Source organism: Petaurus breviceps, unplaced genomic scaffold (assembly GCF_028583685.1).
Source record: "Petaurus breviceps papuanus isolate PSGF00001 unplaced genomic scaffold, PetGlider_PUasm1.0 91133, whole genome shotgun sequence".
Lineage (NCBI taxonomy): Eukaryota > Metazoa > Chordata > Mammalia > Diprotodontia > Petauridae > Petaurus > Petaurus breviceps.
Window position 1 is genome coordinate 99,425,440 of NW_027187419.1, and position 17,655 is coordinate 99,443,094.

General features: G+C 39.5%; 1 protein-coding gene across 4 annotated transcripts in view; it reads left to right on the forward strand.

Moving 5' to 3' along the window:
• The first annotated feature begins 283 nt into the window (after window positions 1–283).
• Window positions 284–17,655, forward strand: part of ERICH2 (glutamate rich 2) — a 107,957-nt gene continuing 90,585 nt past the window's right edge. The window contains exons 1-2 of one of the 4 annotated variants that reach the window (XM_069080680.1): window positions 10,578–11,071; window positions 11,169–11,214. In XM_069080680.1, the coding sequence (XP_068936781.1) occupies window positions 11,064–11,071; window positions 11,169–11,214 (54 nt within the window). In that variant the 5' untranslated portion in view covers window positions 10,578–11,063. Of the gene's footprint in view, window positions 606–10,577; window positions 11,072–11,168; window positions 11,215–17,655 lie in introns of those variants that run through there. The other 3 variants (XM_069080679.1, XM_069080682.1, XM_069080681.1) reach the window with 3 other exon arrangements.

Below are 17,655 nucleotides of genomic sequence, written 5' to 3' on the forward strand. Positions count from 1 at the left end.
GAGAAATAATAGGAAATAAGTCTGAAAAGGTATGGGGGAACCAGACTGTAAAGGATTTTAACCACAAACACTAATTAAGTGCCTATATTTACAGGGTATGTTAGGTAATAGGAATACAAAGATAAACAATGAATAGTCCCAGGCTTGAAAGAGCTTCCAGAAATGTCAAACTGAGAAATTTGTATTTTATCCTAGAGGTTCTTGAGCAAGGGAATGACAGGGTCCAACTTGGGTTTTAGGAAGGTAAAATGGAAAACAGTGTAGAAGATAAAGTGAAGGGGGGCGGAGCCAAGATGGCGGAGTAGAAGCACGACCTTCCCGCAGCTCCGGCTTCCACCCTCCCCAATCCATGTAAAAAGGGGACTCTAAACAAACTTTGGAGCTGCAGAACCTACAAAATGACACAGAGAAACTAACCTCCCGCTGAGGACAGCCCGGCAGGCCGGCAGGAATCAGCCAGCGCAGCGCTCTGGGAGCCGAGCCCAGCCCCACTCCGAGGCTTTAGCCCCAGGGCGGGCCTGACCAGCCGCCTGCCAGAGAGACTCCAGATCAGCAGCAGCTGTGGCCGTTTCCAGATTTATCAATACATAGATGCAAAGGACAAGGTGAGAGGCCAGTGCAGTCTGGACTTTGGGACCCAGGAAGTGGGAGTGCGTGGCTTTTACCCCCGGAGCGAGAAACCACTGAGACGCCAGCACAGCCTGCCAGCGCCACCTGGAGGCTTCAGCTCCTGGCCTGCAGAGTGTAGGGGGACCAAGCACCAGTCTGAGGGGTCATCGCTCTTGCTTTAACATGCTTGGATCTGGATTGCAGTCTAGGGTGGAGGTCCTGGGGTGTGTGTCCAGCTTGCCAGAGCGTGTGGAGACCTCAGAGAGGGCACCCATCTAATACCTCCGGCAGCTGAGAAAACCCCAGCGTTTGGGACGAAAACTCCCCTGTCTGGTGGCAGAGTCCTACTGTGGCAAAAAGCCCAAAAGTCAAATCATTGAGTGGCAAAATGAGCAGGCAAAGGAAACAAAGCAGACAGAAGATTCCAACATTACACTCCTATTTGGGGGATAAGAAGGAGCAAGGCATGGAACAGGAGGAAATCAGTGAAGTCAGAACTCCTGCACCAAAAGCTTCAAAGGAAAATACAAGCTGGTTACAGGCCATAGAGGACCTTAAGAAGCAGATAAGAGAAGTGGAGGAAAAATTGGGAAGAGAAATGAGAACAATGCAAGAAAATTATGAAATGAGAGTCAACAGCCTGACTGAAGAAAATAATACCTTAAAAAACAGACTGACTCAAATGGCAAAGGAGGCTCAAAAAGGCAACGAGGAGAAGAATGCCTTAAAAAGTCAAATTTGCCAGATGGAAAAAGAATCTCAAAAGCTCACTGAGGAGAATCATTGCTTCAGAATTAGATTGGAGCAAATGGAAGCTAATGACTTTATGAGAAATCAAGATGCTGTTAAACAGATCCAAACAAATGAAAGAATAGAAGGCAATGTGAAATATCTCATGGGAAAAACCACTGACCTGGAAAATAGATCCAGGAGAGATAATTTAAAAATTATTGGACTGCCTGAGAGCCATGACCAAAGTAAGAGCCTGGAAAGCATCCTCCAGGAAGTTCTCAAAGAAAACTGCCCTGATGTTTTAGAACGAGAGGGCAAAATAGAGGTTGAAAGAATCCACCGATCACCTCCTGAAAAAGATCCCCAAAAGAAAACTCCTAGGAATATTATAGCCAGGTTCCGGAATTCCCAGATTAAGGAGAATATTACAAGCAGCCAGGAAGAAACAATTTGAATATTGTGGAAACACAATCAGGATAACCCAGGATCTGGCAGCTTCTACACTGAGGGATCGAAGGGCCTGGAATGTGATATTCTGGAGGTCAAGGGAGCTGGGATTAAAACCAAGAGTCACCTACCCAGCAAAACTGAGTATCATGTTTCAGGGGAAAATATGGTCATTCAGTGGAATAGAGGACTTTCAAGCATTCTTGCTGAAAAAACCAGAGTTGAATAGAAAATTTGACATTCAGATACAAGAAGCAAGAGAAGCATGAGAAGGTAAACAGGGAAAAGAAATCATAAGGAACTTATCAAAGTTGAACTATTTTTTTTTGAAGCAATCAGGGTTGAGTGGCTTGTTCGGGGTTGCATGGCCAGTTGTTGTTTCTGGGTGTGGTGCTGGGTGTCTGGGGCCAGATTTGATCCGGGTCGTCCCGGCACTGGAGCCGGTGCTCTTGCTCGCTGAGCCACCTGGCCAAAGTTGAACTATTAACATTCCTACATGGAAAAACAATAATTGTAACCTATGAAACTTTTCTCAGTAGTTGAAGGGATTAGAAATATATATATATATATATATGTCTTTATATGAGGGTATGCAGGCATATGAATACATATGTGAATGTGTGTATATACGTTTACAGGTATACATAGATAGAGGGCACACATAGATAGAGGGCACGGGACCAATTTAACAGGAAGGGATGATACTTAAAAGGTGAAATTAAGAGGTGAGAGGAATATAATGAGAGGAGATGGGGAGAGACAGAGTGGGGCAAACTATCTCATACAGAAGAGGCAAGGGAAAATGGTTACAATGGAGGGGAAGAATAGAAAGGCAAAAGGGAATAGGTCAACCTTATTCCTATTGAATCTGGCTTGAGAAGGGAGGGAAATACACACTAAATAGGGGATCTCACCCTCCAGGAGAATAGGGGGGGAAGGGGATGTGAGGGGGGATGATGGAAGGGAGGGCAGGCTGGGGGGAAGGGAAGTTGGAAGCACCCACTTTTGAAAAGGGACAGGATCAAAGTAGAGAATAGAACAAGTGTGAGGTGGGATAGGAGGGAGGGAAATATAGTCAGTCTTTTACAATACATCTACTATGTTATTGTTTTGCATTAGCCACACATGTACAACCTATACTGAACTGCTTGTTCCCCCAGTGGGGGTGGGTGGCAGGGGAGGAAGGGAATGAATCTGGAATTGAAAGTTTTAAAATCAAATATTCAAATATATATATATGTGTGTGTATATATATATACATACTATTATTAATACCATCTTACATGTAATTAAGAAAAAAGATATACAGGCACTGAGGCATAGAGATCCACTGGAAAAGTTGAAACGGGTATGGGAGAAAATATGGGAGAGAGCAGATTGGAGGTGGGGATATCCTGTGGGACTGCTGTTTTGGGGGGATGGGTGGGGGGAAAATGGGGAGAAAATTTGTAACTCAAAATCTGGTGGAAACGAATGATGTAAATCAGCAGTTAATAAAGCATTTAAATTAAAAAAAAAGAAGATAAATTGAAGAGAAGGCAGACAAACCTGGAGAATCAATTAGTAAACTATTGAAATAGTCTCGGCATGAACATCCAAATTAGGATGGTGGCTGTAAAAGTGGAGAGAAGGGGATTTTAAATGCAAGATATGTAGAGATAGAATCAATATGATTTGTCTAGCTTGGGGATATGAGAAATAAGGAAAAGTGTTGGAAGACAACTAGAGTCAAGGTTGACTCCTAGGTTGTAAACCTGGCCTAACTAGAACAGAAAGAGGAAAATTTGGAGGTGGGGTAGATTTGGGGGGAGACAATGAGTTCTAAACTGTATTAATTTTGAGATGCCTAAATGATAGCTCAAGAGGAGCTGTCCAGAAGGCAACTGATGATATGAGACTGGGATTTAGGGAGGAAATTAAGACTGAATTTATAGGCTTGGAATACCAACATTTGGGAATCATTTGCATAAAGATGATCATTGAATCCACGGGAGCTAATGAGATCACTAAAAGGTGGGGGGGGGGGTGTAAAAGAGAGGAGAGCACTTGCCAGGAATGTTGCCTAGAAGATTCTTGTGAGATATGGGTTGAATTAGTTGACCTCTGGGGGTCCCTTCCACCTCTAAGATTGTGTGATTCTGTAACAACATAAATAACTACAATATTACATGGTAAGTATATTAGAAGGTTGCAAAACAAAAAGCCCATAAAGACTAGCCAGAAATATCACAAATATTATTAGTTACAATTTAAGCAAAATAATATTAAAGACTGATATTTCCTAAATATGTAAATCCACCAACTCATCAAAAATAAGGGGAAAACACAGCTGTTTACAAAAGACCTCCAACAATGTTTTGTGCTGCAGGCTCCCTCTACTGGCTCTGTAATACTAAGTAAAAGGTGCATAGAACTGAGCTGATGAAATTTTGGAATTCAGAACAAAGTTTTCTTTACTATCACAGAGGACATCTCAGTAAAACAATTAGGAAACTTAGCATTGGGGTGAAGTTTAAAAAGATAATTACCAGTTGTGGCAACTGTCACAAATTCTATCTTATCTGAATGCAGTCTCTTCTCACTCTTGTTCTTCACTTAGAACCTTTAAGAAATCTTGCTATAGATCTCTGGACAGGAATTTCCTAAATCACTTGGTTCATTTGCATGCTGGTACATTGTCAATTACCTACAAGGTTGTTCTCTGTTCAGTTGTTGTTTTTTTTATCTCAACAAATAAAAATTTATTTTATGTCAAGAAATGGGAAAATGAAAACTGTTTCTCCCATTGGACAACCAATTAAAGGAAGGCAAAAGTGCCCCATGTTTACAAGAAGGTGGAAGGAAATAAACATTTATATAGTGCCTTCTATGTGCCAGGCACTGTGCTAAGGGTTTTACAATGACAACCCTGCAAGGTTCTGCTATTATCCTCATTTCTTAGTTGAGGAAACTGAGGCAGACAAAGGCTAAGTGACTTCACATAGCTAATAAGGGTCTGAGGCTGGATTTGAACTCTGGTATTCCTGATTCCAGGCCCAGCACTCTATCCACTGTGCCACTTGTTAACATATAATGTGACCTTGAAGGAAATAAGGCAATTGGTATAAACTTCAAACATCCTTAAACAATTAAGAAAATAAGCACATCCCACTTGGAGTGAATCAAAGAAATGGAATTAGAATCCAGAACCAATACATTTTAAATTCATAATGGGTTTCTAGAAAATTTATTAAGGATTAATAATTAATTATTAATTATATCAACAATCTAATTTAAAATTAATAATTAATTGTTTAATGTTATTGATTATTATATTAATTATTAATTGATAAATTATTAAAAATTAATTAATAATTAAAATTAAGGATTTTTTTATAAATCTCTATTCTTATTCATTCAATTTTTATTTTCAATCTTTTTTATTTATTCAATTATTTTCAATCTTTATTCATTCAAATAAACATGAAATCTACTGTTGATCTAATTCACACCTGATGATCAATCTTCTGAACCTTTTTAAAAAATTTATTAGACTGGCTCTTCCATGTTTAGATTATATTTATAGGAATCTCAAGGAAGAAAATCAAGACATGTACCAACACATTTCTGGGTTAACATTCAAAAGCTGAACAACCAAGTCTGTATCTCTTTCTTCTTGGACCATGCCTCTTCAAGGAAATCAGTAGGGTTCTTCCCAGAGAGCAGTATTGAGAACCCAAGCTGGATTGGAGCCCTACAGAGTAGTTTAGAAGCAAGTGTGCTAGTAAATAACAATCAGCTGTCAGAAAAAAATGTACATGGGACACATTTTTAAGTTTAATCTGACTTATTAACATTTTCTTCATCACTTTCTTAAGTCTAGACAATCGATAAAAAATTAATCAAGTCCTGATCTGTAATATTTCTGAGACTCACAAAGACAATTTAGCAATCCTCAAGGCGGTCTACTCCAGCACACCACTGCATTGAGGGCTTTTCCCATAGGTTGATCCTAATAAGATTTCTTCAGGGGATAGAGAAGAAGAAATTGTTTTTTAGATGGGTCAATATCCTCAATATTTCCTTAGTGAGGAAGACAATGAAATTTTTGGCTATTATTCTTAATACATTTACTTAACAAAAGGTCTCCCCCCCCCATCTTCAAACTGGGAATTAAATAAAGGGCTCTTTAATAGTCTAGAGCATAATATTTTTAGTTTTAAAAATTCTTTTTAAAAAAAATATGCTTCCGCAGTGACAACCAGTTCAGATTGGACAGACTTTTAGTCAAAATTGCTGAATTGGGAATATTATTTCATGAGTTAAAAACTGAAGAAAAATGAATATTTAAAAAAAATACAAATGTGATTTCCCCAGACTGGGGTCAAAGTATTTTGGACAAATCATTTAACCTCTCTGAGACTGTTTCCTTGTCCTCATCTGATCAACTTTTCACCAGGTAAAATGGGGATAATAATCCTTGGATTTCTACCTTCTTATCATTTTCTGTCCTCTGACACTGCTACCACCTGGTTCAGGCCCTTATCAGTTCAAACCTGGACTATGGAAATAGCCTACTGATTGGTCTTCAGGCCTTAAGTCTCTCCTCACTCCAGTCTATCCTCCCCTTAGCTGTCAAATTGATCTTTCTAAAGTGAAGGTCTGACCATTCAATAAACCCCTGTTTAATGAACTCCAGTAAAACTCTCTATTATTTCTAGGATCAAATGTAAAACCCGGTTTGGTTTTTAAAATTCTGGCCCCTTCCTACCTTTCCAGTACTGCTAGTACTAGCTAGCATTTATAATACTTTAAGGATCACAAAGCATTTTACAAATATTATGTCATTTTATCCTCACAACAATCCTGGAATATGGGTGCTATTATTAGCCCTATTTTATTAAAGAAGAAATGAGGAACTGAGGTTAGGTGACTTCCCCAGGGTCACACAACTAGTGAGGATTTGAATTCAGGTGTTCCTGACTCCAAATTGAGCACTCTACTCACTGTATCACCTACTTGACCCTCAGGTACAGTGATACTGGACTCCTTATAGTTCTTTGCACAAGACACTCCATCTCCTGACTCTGCATCCTCAGTGGCTGTCTCCCATGCCTGATGTCCCCCATGCTGAAATTTCTTCCTCCTCCTCTCTGCCTCCTGACCTCCCTAACTTCCTTCAAGTCATAGCTAAAGTCCTATATTTCACAAGAACCTGATCTCTCTCAATGCTAATATTTTCCCTCTGTGATTATGTACCTTGTTTGTACAGAATTGTTTGCATGGTGTTGTTCAGTCGTGTCTGACTCTTTGTGACTCAATTTGGGAGTTTCTTGCCAAAGATACTGGGGTGGTTTTCCATTTCCTTCAGCTCGTTTTAAAGATTAGAAAACTAAGGCAAATAGGGTTAAGTGACTTGCATATTGTCTCCCCCATTAAATAATGAGCTCCATGAAGGCAGGGACTGTTTTTTCCTTGTCCTCAGCACATAGTACAAGGCCTGGCACACAGCAAGTGTATAAGAAATGCCTGTTGATGATGTTGTTGTTGATTATTATGCTTAAAAAATTGTGTATATGGGGAGAAATAGTGCTTTTCACTCTTGGATAATTATTAGTTGCTATTACCTTTACTACTTAGCAACTACCCCTTTCCCCAGGGTCATCAATATTTATTAGCTCCTCCCTTACAGAAGAGGAAATATTTTTTTTTTATTTCTAACATTTTGTAAACCAGTTGTGATCTGCTGCTATATGCTATTTGATTAGGGGTCATGATGGTAGTGGGGTGTTTCCTTTTTTTTTTTTCTTACAGCTTACTTGGATAGAACAAGGAAAGCAGAAACTTGTCAAGGATTTAAAATATTTAAAATTGTTTTAGATATGTTGCCACTCCCTTTCCTCACTATGGGCATTTTCACAGCCTGCCCCCCCGTTCCAGGAATGCTTTCTTTTCTCATTTCCATGTCCTAGCTCCCCTCAGCTCCTCTTCCTTCCAATATCAGCTGAAATCCCACCTTTTTCTGGAAGTCTCTTCCAGTCTCCCAAAATGCTAATGCCTCCCCTCTAAGGTTGCCTCCAAATTTACCCAGTATTTATCTTGTTTGTGTATGTATGTATATGTATATGTGTATATGTGTGTGTGTATATATATATGTGTGTGTGTGTGTGTGTGTGTATATATATATATATATATATATATATATATATATATATATATATATATATATATATATGCATGTTGTCTCCCCTCCTTTGACTACAAGCTTCTTGAGGGTAGGATTTAGCAGCCGTGCCTGGCACACAGTAAACAATTAGTAAATGCTTGTTGCCTTGACTTGCTGACCTGCCAAACAAATGTAATGAAACATTCTTTTTGGTTTATTTTGCAAGATAAAATCTTGCTTAACGAAGTTAAATTTTTAAATAATCTACTTGAGGGAGAGGTGATAATTCGGCTTTGTCTTATCAAACTGTGAATTATTAGCAACTCCACTGTGAACTTGAAACACTTCCACCCAGTGTTTAACTTATGATTCAGACATCTAAATTGAACTCTAGGAAAGATGAAGATGAAAGAATAAAGAAAATGTAAGTGTGGGCAGTTTCTCCAGAAAAAGGTGAATAAAATACTCAAACTAAAACTTTTTATTTATTCGAATTCAGTAACAGCCTCACTGATTTCTATTCTAGCAACAAATCTTTGCAGATAGTCCTCAAAAACAGTAAAGTTTCAGATACCAAGGGTCTATTTCCTAGAAATGTGCAAAACTATTTTCCATAATAATGGGGACAAAAATGATGGATAATCAAAATTCTGTAGGTCAGCAGTACTCAGGCTTGGTCTCAGAACCACTTAATACTCTTAAAAATTACTGAGGACATCTGAAAGAACTTCTTTATGTGAGTTATGTCTATTAATATTTACCTAATATAAATTGTCTTATTATTATTATGAATATAATTTTGATGTTACAGACCCCCTGAAAGGGTCTTGTTGCTGTAGGTCAGCCACAACACTTCCAAGAAGCAGATTAAAAATGTAATTGGGAAATATCTAACAAAATATATAAAAATACAGGTAATGCTAATGTGTGGTTTCTAACTCAACTTGCAGCCTATGGGGCTCTTTATCTATGGTTTCTATTTGAGTTTGACACTACTGTTGGAAGCAATCTCCTCACCTCTAAAAATTCTCCTAGCTAAGCAGGTAAGAGTAGGAGGATTGATTTAAGATTTTCATTTCCTCTTTCTGCACCTTTTCTACCCCTTGGTGGTATGACTAATTAGCAGCCAAATGGGGTTAAAGGCAAACACCCAAAGAAAGAAAACCCAAGGGCCTGGATAACCTGGCCAAAGAAGTTTGACTATATGGTGATTCGTTGTATTAAAAGCTCTCCTTGAGTATTAAGTATTAATCCTCCGTATTAAGACTCCTTGAGAAATTTTCTTTGTGAGAATTCCCAGGAAAGTGATGTTCTTCCTCTGATGTCCTCTTTTTATTGTTGTTGCTGTTTGTTTTTATTCCTACAGATAAATTCCTCTAAGAGGCACCTTCTCTTGCAGCCTCTGGGGACTCTGCTTTTATTCTATGGTTAAAAAGCAAGTCTAGGAAGAAGTTATTATTTTTATATTAATTATATAAAATTATATATTATCAAAATGGAAAGAGTAAAGAAACTGGGAATATGGAGACCTCATTGAAAAGCCCATCTCAAATCCTTAATACAGTGTGATCGTGAGTAAATCACTTAACCTCCTTGATTTCAGCTTCTTCGTCTGTACAACTGGAATAATGATACCAGGACTGTCTACCACGTAGAGGCATCTAGGTGGAGCAGTGGACAGACTGATCTTCCCCAATTCAAATCCTGCCTCAGGCACTTACTAGATGTATGACCCTGGCTGGGCAAGTCACTTAACCCTGCTTGCCTCAATTTGTCATCTGTAAAATGACCTGGAGAAGGAAATGGCAAACCATGCCAAGAATACACCAAATGGTGTCACAAAGAGTAGAACACGACTGAACAACATCTACCTCATACAATTATTGGAAGAATATGTAAATTTAGCAAATGTGAGTCTATGCAACATTTCTCCCTTCATGTTAAGAGGACGTGGAGCATGCTTTAGCACATGCCCCTCACTCCCTTTTTCATTTTTTGCCCCTTATTGCAAACTGAGGCTCAGCCCTTAGACATCTCTATATTTGTCAGTCTCACTCTCCTCATCTCAGGCAACCGAGCATGTTTGAGGCCTGTAGTTTCCCAGCAAAACCTTCTTTCTCTACCTCCTCTCAGTCACAAACATTTAGTAAGTGGTCAATAGGTGCCGGGCATTGTGCCCCCTGGGTCTCTTTTCCCTTCTGCTTCCGGCCCAGGTCCCCTTCCCACATCTACCAGGCTTTCCTTTCCTTTCGGAGCAGCCGGGTTTGAAAGAGCCAGGTGTGCAGCCAGACAACCCAGGCTGGAATCCAGCCTCTTCCTAGCTACCTGCACGACGTGGGACAAGCCGCCCCATTTCTTTGTTTCCTCATCACTAAAATAATGGAGTGGATGCTTTCCAAGGTCTTTTCGCGGCAAATCTATGACTCAATGGTCCCTCCAGTACTGCTTTCCACTCCTCATTTTCTCGTTCTCCTCCCCTCTATCTATTCCTCCCCTTCCTCCTGTTCCTTTCCCTCCTTTTCTCCTCCCTTTTTCATCCTCTTTTTGATTCTTCTCCCCTCCGTTTCCTCCTCTTTCCCCTATTCTCTATCCCTCATTTCTATTTCCTCTTCCCTATTTTCTTTCCCCTTAAGCCCTATTTTCTCGCCTTTGCTCCCCGTTTTCTCCTTCCCTGCCTTGTTTCTTCTTCCTCATCTCCCCTCCCCTCCCCGTCTTTTCTCCCCTTCCTTGTTTCTCTCCTCCTCCCCCTGATCTCTTGCCTCCTGTTTCCTCTTCGTGGCACCCTAGTGTTTCCTCACTTCCCCTTTTCTCTCCTCCTCCCATTAGCTTTGTCCATTTCTCCCCTCAATTTCCTCTCGTTGTCCCTTCGGGCTTCTCCCCTCCTTCTCCCTTCTGGCTTCTCCCCTAGCCCCTCCCCCTGCCGTCCCGGTGGGCGGGGCTCGCTTCTGGAACGCGACGGTTGCCTAGGGAACGGGGCAGCCTTGTAGGGGGCTGCCCAGTGTTTCTCTGGCTAGGCTCGGAAAGCAGGGCTGCGGGAGCGCGCCCCGGAGGGCCGAGGGGCACTGTCTGTGGGTCAGTCGGTCGTTTCTTCTCTTGAGTGGGCGGCACTTCGGAGACTGGAGAGGGGGCGATGAGCCGGTAAGAGGAGGCGGGGTCCCCTCTCCCATCCCCCTTCCTCTTCCCTCTTGTCTGACTCTGCTGCTTATCCCCCTACCTTCTCTTCCCCTTGCTGTAGGTACCGGCCTCGATGCTCCGGGGCTTCCAGGACCGTGCTTTCTAAGGTAAGAGGGAAGCCGAAGCTTGAGATCGCTTTCTACACCCCCCTTTACCCCTCCACCAACCTTACTGTGGCGATAATCAAGTGAGAAAAAAAAATCCATTCCGTTCCTCAAGTATTTATGAAGTGTCTTGTGTTTGCAAAGCGTCCCACCCAGTGGGGGTACCTAAAAGCATCAGGCAAAGATACAGATCACTGCCCTCCCTCCACCTCACAGCTCTCACCTCCTTCCAACTCATGAAAAAGTCTTGGGCTGGAAGTCATCGCTCTCAGACTCTAACTCTACAAGGAGTCTGTGACTCTAGGGCCTCTCTCTCTTTGTCTTTCTGGGTCTCAGTGGTCCCATCTGTAAAGTGAAAGGGGTTGGGACTATGGTTTCCAAGGCTCCTTCCAGCACTAAGAACCTTTGGTTCTATAACACTGACGTTCTACATTCTTGAAAAGCGCAGCCTTCCATTCACACCAGCCGTTCCATTCCTAAGTTAGCAGTGATGATGATTGCTTACACCTGTATAGAGAGAACAGGGCTAAAAGTGGCCTATTTCCCTTGGAGGTGGATCCCCATGGAGGAAACTGAGTCTGAGAGGTTAAGTGTCTTGCCTAAATCCATAAATGCTGTGATTCCAAATCCAATGCTCTCTTCCCATTATTTCAGCCTCTCTTTCTAAAATAGATTATTCTTAATGTTGAATAATATACTCCGGTATATTGTTGTTGGATGTTGTCTCTTTTGTTTTTAAGTACATAGTTTTCTCCTATTCAGACTGTAAACAGTACAAGAGTAGGGACTGTTCTTCCCTTTATTTTCAATAACACTTGATAGACTAGTGAGCCCCCTTTAGTTGCTTAAAAAAAATACATGAGATTGTTTTGCAGGGCTGGAGTAGATCTTATACCCAAATAATACTACAGAAGATGTGGGTATTTGTGCAAACTAGTTTGTACCCCCCTTAAACTGTAGTCCTAGTGGGGTTTATTATTGAAGGTGTTGGTAGTGGTTTGTGTTTTCAGTAATGGTGTCAGACTTCTGTTTTCTTTTGAATAAAATTAGTGTATTCTTCCTAGAAGCAAAATTAGTGCTTGCTTTTTTTAGAGAGATGTTGTTTTGTTTTCTCCTTTATAGTCACAATAGCCAACTGTATTATCCAACCAAGTGCCTAGAAGTATTAGATGAATATATGAAAACTTGGGGGGATATTCCCTATCATGTCATCTCCTGGTTTTCTCTAATCCATTCACTTTATGCTTTCTCCCTCATATTTTACCTTCTTAGTTCACGTAAACCTTTGCTTTTGGACACATGAAAAAATTCCATGAACTCAGATGCCTAGAAAATTGAGATCTTCTGGATAATCTTAATTTTCAGGTTCTTTAGAGTTGGCCAGGACACTTTTTATCTTCTTTATTGTAAATTCATCTAACTGTTCTTGCCTTATAATAGAATATCATGAACATAATGGAATCTTTTATTTTAGCATTTTGAAGTATCTGAATCATTTTGAATGTTATGATAATCATGAGGCACTTATTAAGTGACTACTGTTTGCTAGACTCTATGCTAGGTGCTGGGAGATATAAACACAGGAAATGAAACAATCTCTGCTCCCAAGTAGCTTACATTCTATCAAGGCAAACAGCATTTACATACATAAGGAGAAGGGGTAGCTAGATGATGTAGTGAAGAAAGGGCTGTCCCTGGAATCAAGGAAGACCAGAATTCAAATATAGTCTCAGACATTTTCTAGTTATGTGACCCTGGGCAAGTCACTTAACCTTGTTTGCCTCAGTTTCACCATCTGTAAAATGAGCTGGAGAAGGAAATGCAAATTGCTCCAGCATCTTTGCCAAGGATATCCCAAATGGGGTCACAAAGAGTTGGACATGATTAAAAAACAACTGAACAACAAGAAAACTTAGGGAGAAAGGGTACTAACAAGGGAGAATCAGGAAAGCTTCATAGAGAAAATGGTATTTGAGCTGCATCTTGAAATAAGTGAGGGATTCTACAAGATAGAGGTGAGGATAAAGGGAGTACTGGGGAATAGCCAGTGGAAAGGTAGGGGAAAAGGCCAGTTTGACCAGCCCATAGAGGTCCAGAAAGGTAGTAATGTCTGAGTTTGGAAAGATAATGGGACCAAGCTGTAAAGGGTTTTAAAAAGTAAGCAAGGGGGTGGCTAGGTGGCATAGTGAGTAAAGCGCAGGCCTGGAGTCGAGAGGACCTAAGTTCGGTTCCGGCCTCAGACACTTAACACAAAAAAACTAGCAGTGTAACCTTGGGCAAGTTACTTAAACCCAATTGCCCACCGAAAGGCCAAAAAAAAAAAAAAAAAGGAAATAAAGACCTACCTTGTATTCATCCTTATAATGTGGAGATGAACTTGGGTTCTTAAAAGTTTATGCATTAAGAACACAGCTGTGGTGGGTCCTGCCAACCTGTAAAGGTTTATGAACAATCAGAGGACCAACTTAAGTAAGATCACAGTAACTAATCACCAAAAAGTTGGCCATGAATTGATGGTTAATTCTTTTTTTAAGCACAGCAGCTCATGAAACTGTTTATTAATCTAAGAAGGAGTTGCAATCTACTTCAGTAAAGAATACCCACAAAAATTATATTCTAATCTTTTGATATATTGAATCCTAAGTAGATAGCATTGTAGATGGAAGAGAACGAAATCTAACTACTTGTCTCAAGGTCAGACATTCTTTAGAAGTTGCTTTAAGGGGTGGCTAGGTGGCACAGTGAATAGAGCACCAGCCCTGGAGTCAGGAGGACCTGAGTTCAAATCTGGCCTCAGACACTTAACCACACACACACACACACACACACAAAATTAGCCATGTGACCTTGGGCAAGTCACTTAATCCCAATTGTCCTACCTTCCCCCCTCCAAAAAAGCAAAAAACCAAAAACAAAATGGTATTACTTTAAAAAATAAGTCCCTGCTACAATTTGTTTCTTTGTGTTTAGGCTGTCAGTTAAAAATTCAATGTCCTCATTTTTTTCTTAAAGCACAGGTTAATTAAGGTTTTACTGTATACAGAACAGGATGATTTACAGAGCCCAGGTTGAAAGGAGCCTCAGCAACTATCAAACCCATTCTGAACCCGAGCCCCTTTCATAACATACTTGACAAATGATCATCCAGCTTTTGCTTGAAGACCTCTTCTGAAGGTGGAGACCTTTACTACCTCTAGAGACAGCCCATTCCACGTTTGGCTAGCTTTAATTGTTAGTTGATCTTTAATCATGATGAAATCAACTTCTTTGCAGTTTCCATTTGCTCATATTTAGGTCTTTTAGGAGCAAGCAAAATCAATTTAATCCCTCTTTTATATGGGAGCCCATTAGATACATCAGCTGTCTTATTTCACCCAAATCTTCTCTTCTCCAGGCTAAATATCCCCAGTTCCTTCAACCTACCTTCATCTGGCATGACTATGAGGCCCTTCACCATCCTGATTGCCCTCTGGATAGTAAAATTATCAATACTGATATAAAATAAACTGACAGAAATCATCAGAATTTCTATACATCACTCTAACAAGGTCCTGAAAGAAAAGATAATAAGAGACACCCCACTTAAAATAATCATAGACAGCATAAAATACCTGTGAGTATACCTGCCAAGACAAACCCAGGAACTGTATGAACATAATTATAAAGTACTTTTTGTACAAGTAAAGTCAGATTTAAGTAATTGGAAAAATATTGTTCACAGGTAGGTCGAGCCAATATAATTAAAATGACTATTCTACCTGAAGTAATCAACTTACTCAGTGCCAGTCCAATTTGACTACCAAAAATATTTTATTGATCTAGAAAACAATAAAATTCATTTGGAAGACTGAAAGTGCAAGAATATAAAAAGAATTAATGAAAAATGTATTATATAAAGGAAAGAGGTCTAGCAGTACCAGATCTTAAACTGTATTGTAAGGTAGTAATTATCAAAACTATATGGTACTTGCTAAGAAATAGAATGGTAGATGAATGGAATAGAGTAGCTATACAGTACACAGTAATAAATGATTATGGTAATGTTGTGTTTGATAAAGTAAAGATCTAAGCTTTTGGGATAAAAAAAATTGCTGGGAAAACTGGAAAGCAGTCTGGCAGAAACTAGGTATAGACCAATATCTTTTTTGGGGGGAGAGAGGGAGGCAAGCCAATTGGCTTTAAGTGACTTGCCCAAGGTCACACAGCTAGTAAGTGTATCAAGTGTCTGAGGCCAGATTTGAACTCAGATCCTCCTGACTTCAGGATCAGTGCTCTATTCACTGTGCCTCCTAGCTGCTCCTATAGACCAATATCTTACAAAATTTACCAAGATAAGGTCAAAATGATACATGATTTAAATATAAAGGGAGATATAAGTAAATTAGAAGAGCATGGGATGTATTACCCATCAGATTTATGGCTAGGAGAAGAATTTATGAATAAACAAGAGATAGAGAGCATTGTGGGATGGAAAATGAATAATTTTGACTATATTAAACTTTTAAAAGTTTTTGTACATATAAAACCAATGTAGCCAAGTTTAGAAGGAAAGCAGAAAATTGGGGGGGGAAATTACAGATAGTTTCTCAGATAAAGGCCTCATATCTCAAATATATAGAGAACTAAGTCAACTTTATAAGAATGAATTATTCCCTAATTGCTGTATGGTCAAAGGATATATATAAACAGACAGTTTTCTGGAGGAAGAAATCAAAGCTAGATATAGGCATGTGAAAAAATGCTCTAAATCGTTATTGATTAGAGAAATGCAAATTAAAACAACTTTGAGGTAGCATTTCACACCTATCAGATTGGTTAAAATGATAGAAGAGGAAAATGACAACTGTTGGAGGGGTTGTTGAAAATTTGGGACCCTAATACAGTGTTGGTGGAATTGTGAACTGATTCAATAATTTGGGGGAGCAATTTTGAATTATGCCCAAAGAGTTATGAAACTGTGTATACCCTTTGACCCAGCAATACCACTATTATGTCTGTTATCAGGGGAAAAGGAAAAGAACCTATATGTTCTAAATATTTATAGCAGATCTCTTTGTGATGGCAAAGAACTAGAAATTGGAGAGATGCCTATCAATTGGGGAATGGTTGAATAAGTCATGGTGTATGATTGTCATGGAATATTTATGTATATGTATATGCATATATGCGTGTATATATATGCAGTAAGAAATGATGAGCAGGTTGATTTTAGAAAAATAGAGACTTACATGAAATAATGAAGAGTGAATTGAGCAGAACCAACAATATTGCTTGAAGAGTAACTGTGAATGATGAAGCTATTCTGCGTTATGTGAACATTCAGATCAACCATGAAAAACATATGAAGGAAAATGCTATTCATATCTAGAGAGAACTGACATGTGGAAGTATGTATTGTATGGTGCCACATACATGTCTATATCAAATCTTGGCCTTCTCTAATGAGGGTTAGGGAGAGAAGAGGGGAGACAACTCAGAACTCAAAATGTAACAAAAAAAACAAATATGAAAAAGTTATCAATGCCATTCCTAAAATATGACACTCAGAACTAACATAATACTGTGGCATAGTAGAAAGATAAGACAGGTAGATATATAGAACATTTTTAAGTTCTTATTATGTGCTAGGCTCTGTGTAAGCTCTGGAGATAGAAATATCAGTAAGCAAGACAGTTCTTTCCCTCAAGGATGTTACACTCAAATGGGGGGAAATACAGTGGGTTGAGACATGAAAGTCATGATTTGAAGCTGGTGACTGGGAAGTGATTTAAGAACAAAGTCCAGGCTTTGTAGTTAGAGGAACTGAATTTAAATTGCACTTTGGGCAATTTTTTTTTCTCACTGGGAGGTCTCATTTTTAACAGTGTATTAGACTAGATATTCTAGGGCCCCTTCCAGATATGGTCAGACCAGGGCAGAGTACAAGGTGATTACCAGCTTCCTGGATATTATGATTTTCTTATTAGCTTTTAAAATTTGATGTGGGTTATTTTGTTTTAATAATGATAGTTGCAATTTATAGACCACTTTAAGGCTTGCGAAGCACTTTACATATATTATTATCTCATTTGAACTGCACAATTCTGTGAGGTAGGTACTGCCTGTTATCATACCCAGTTTACAGATAAGGAAACAGCAGCTCCAAAACCCATGGGACTCCACAGCATCTCTTTTAGAATTTTAGCAGTTTTTTAAGTCACTTTTTTTTCTTTGTCTCATCTCCAACCCTTCCATGGAGAGCCTGGGCATCTTGCCAGTTTACCAAAAAAAAAAAGCCTATAGACTGGTGGGGGCCCTTATAAATATATATATATAGGTTCACTTATTACATATTAGTGAATGGTCTGGACGGCTTGATGAGAAGGATTAAAGACTGACACTTACCTCAGCTGTCTCTAAGCAAAGGAGACCACTTTCCAGCTATGCAAAGATTGCGTGACCCAA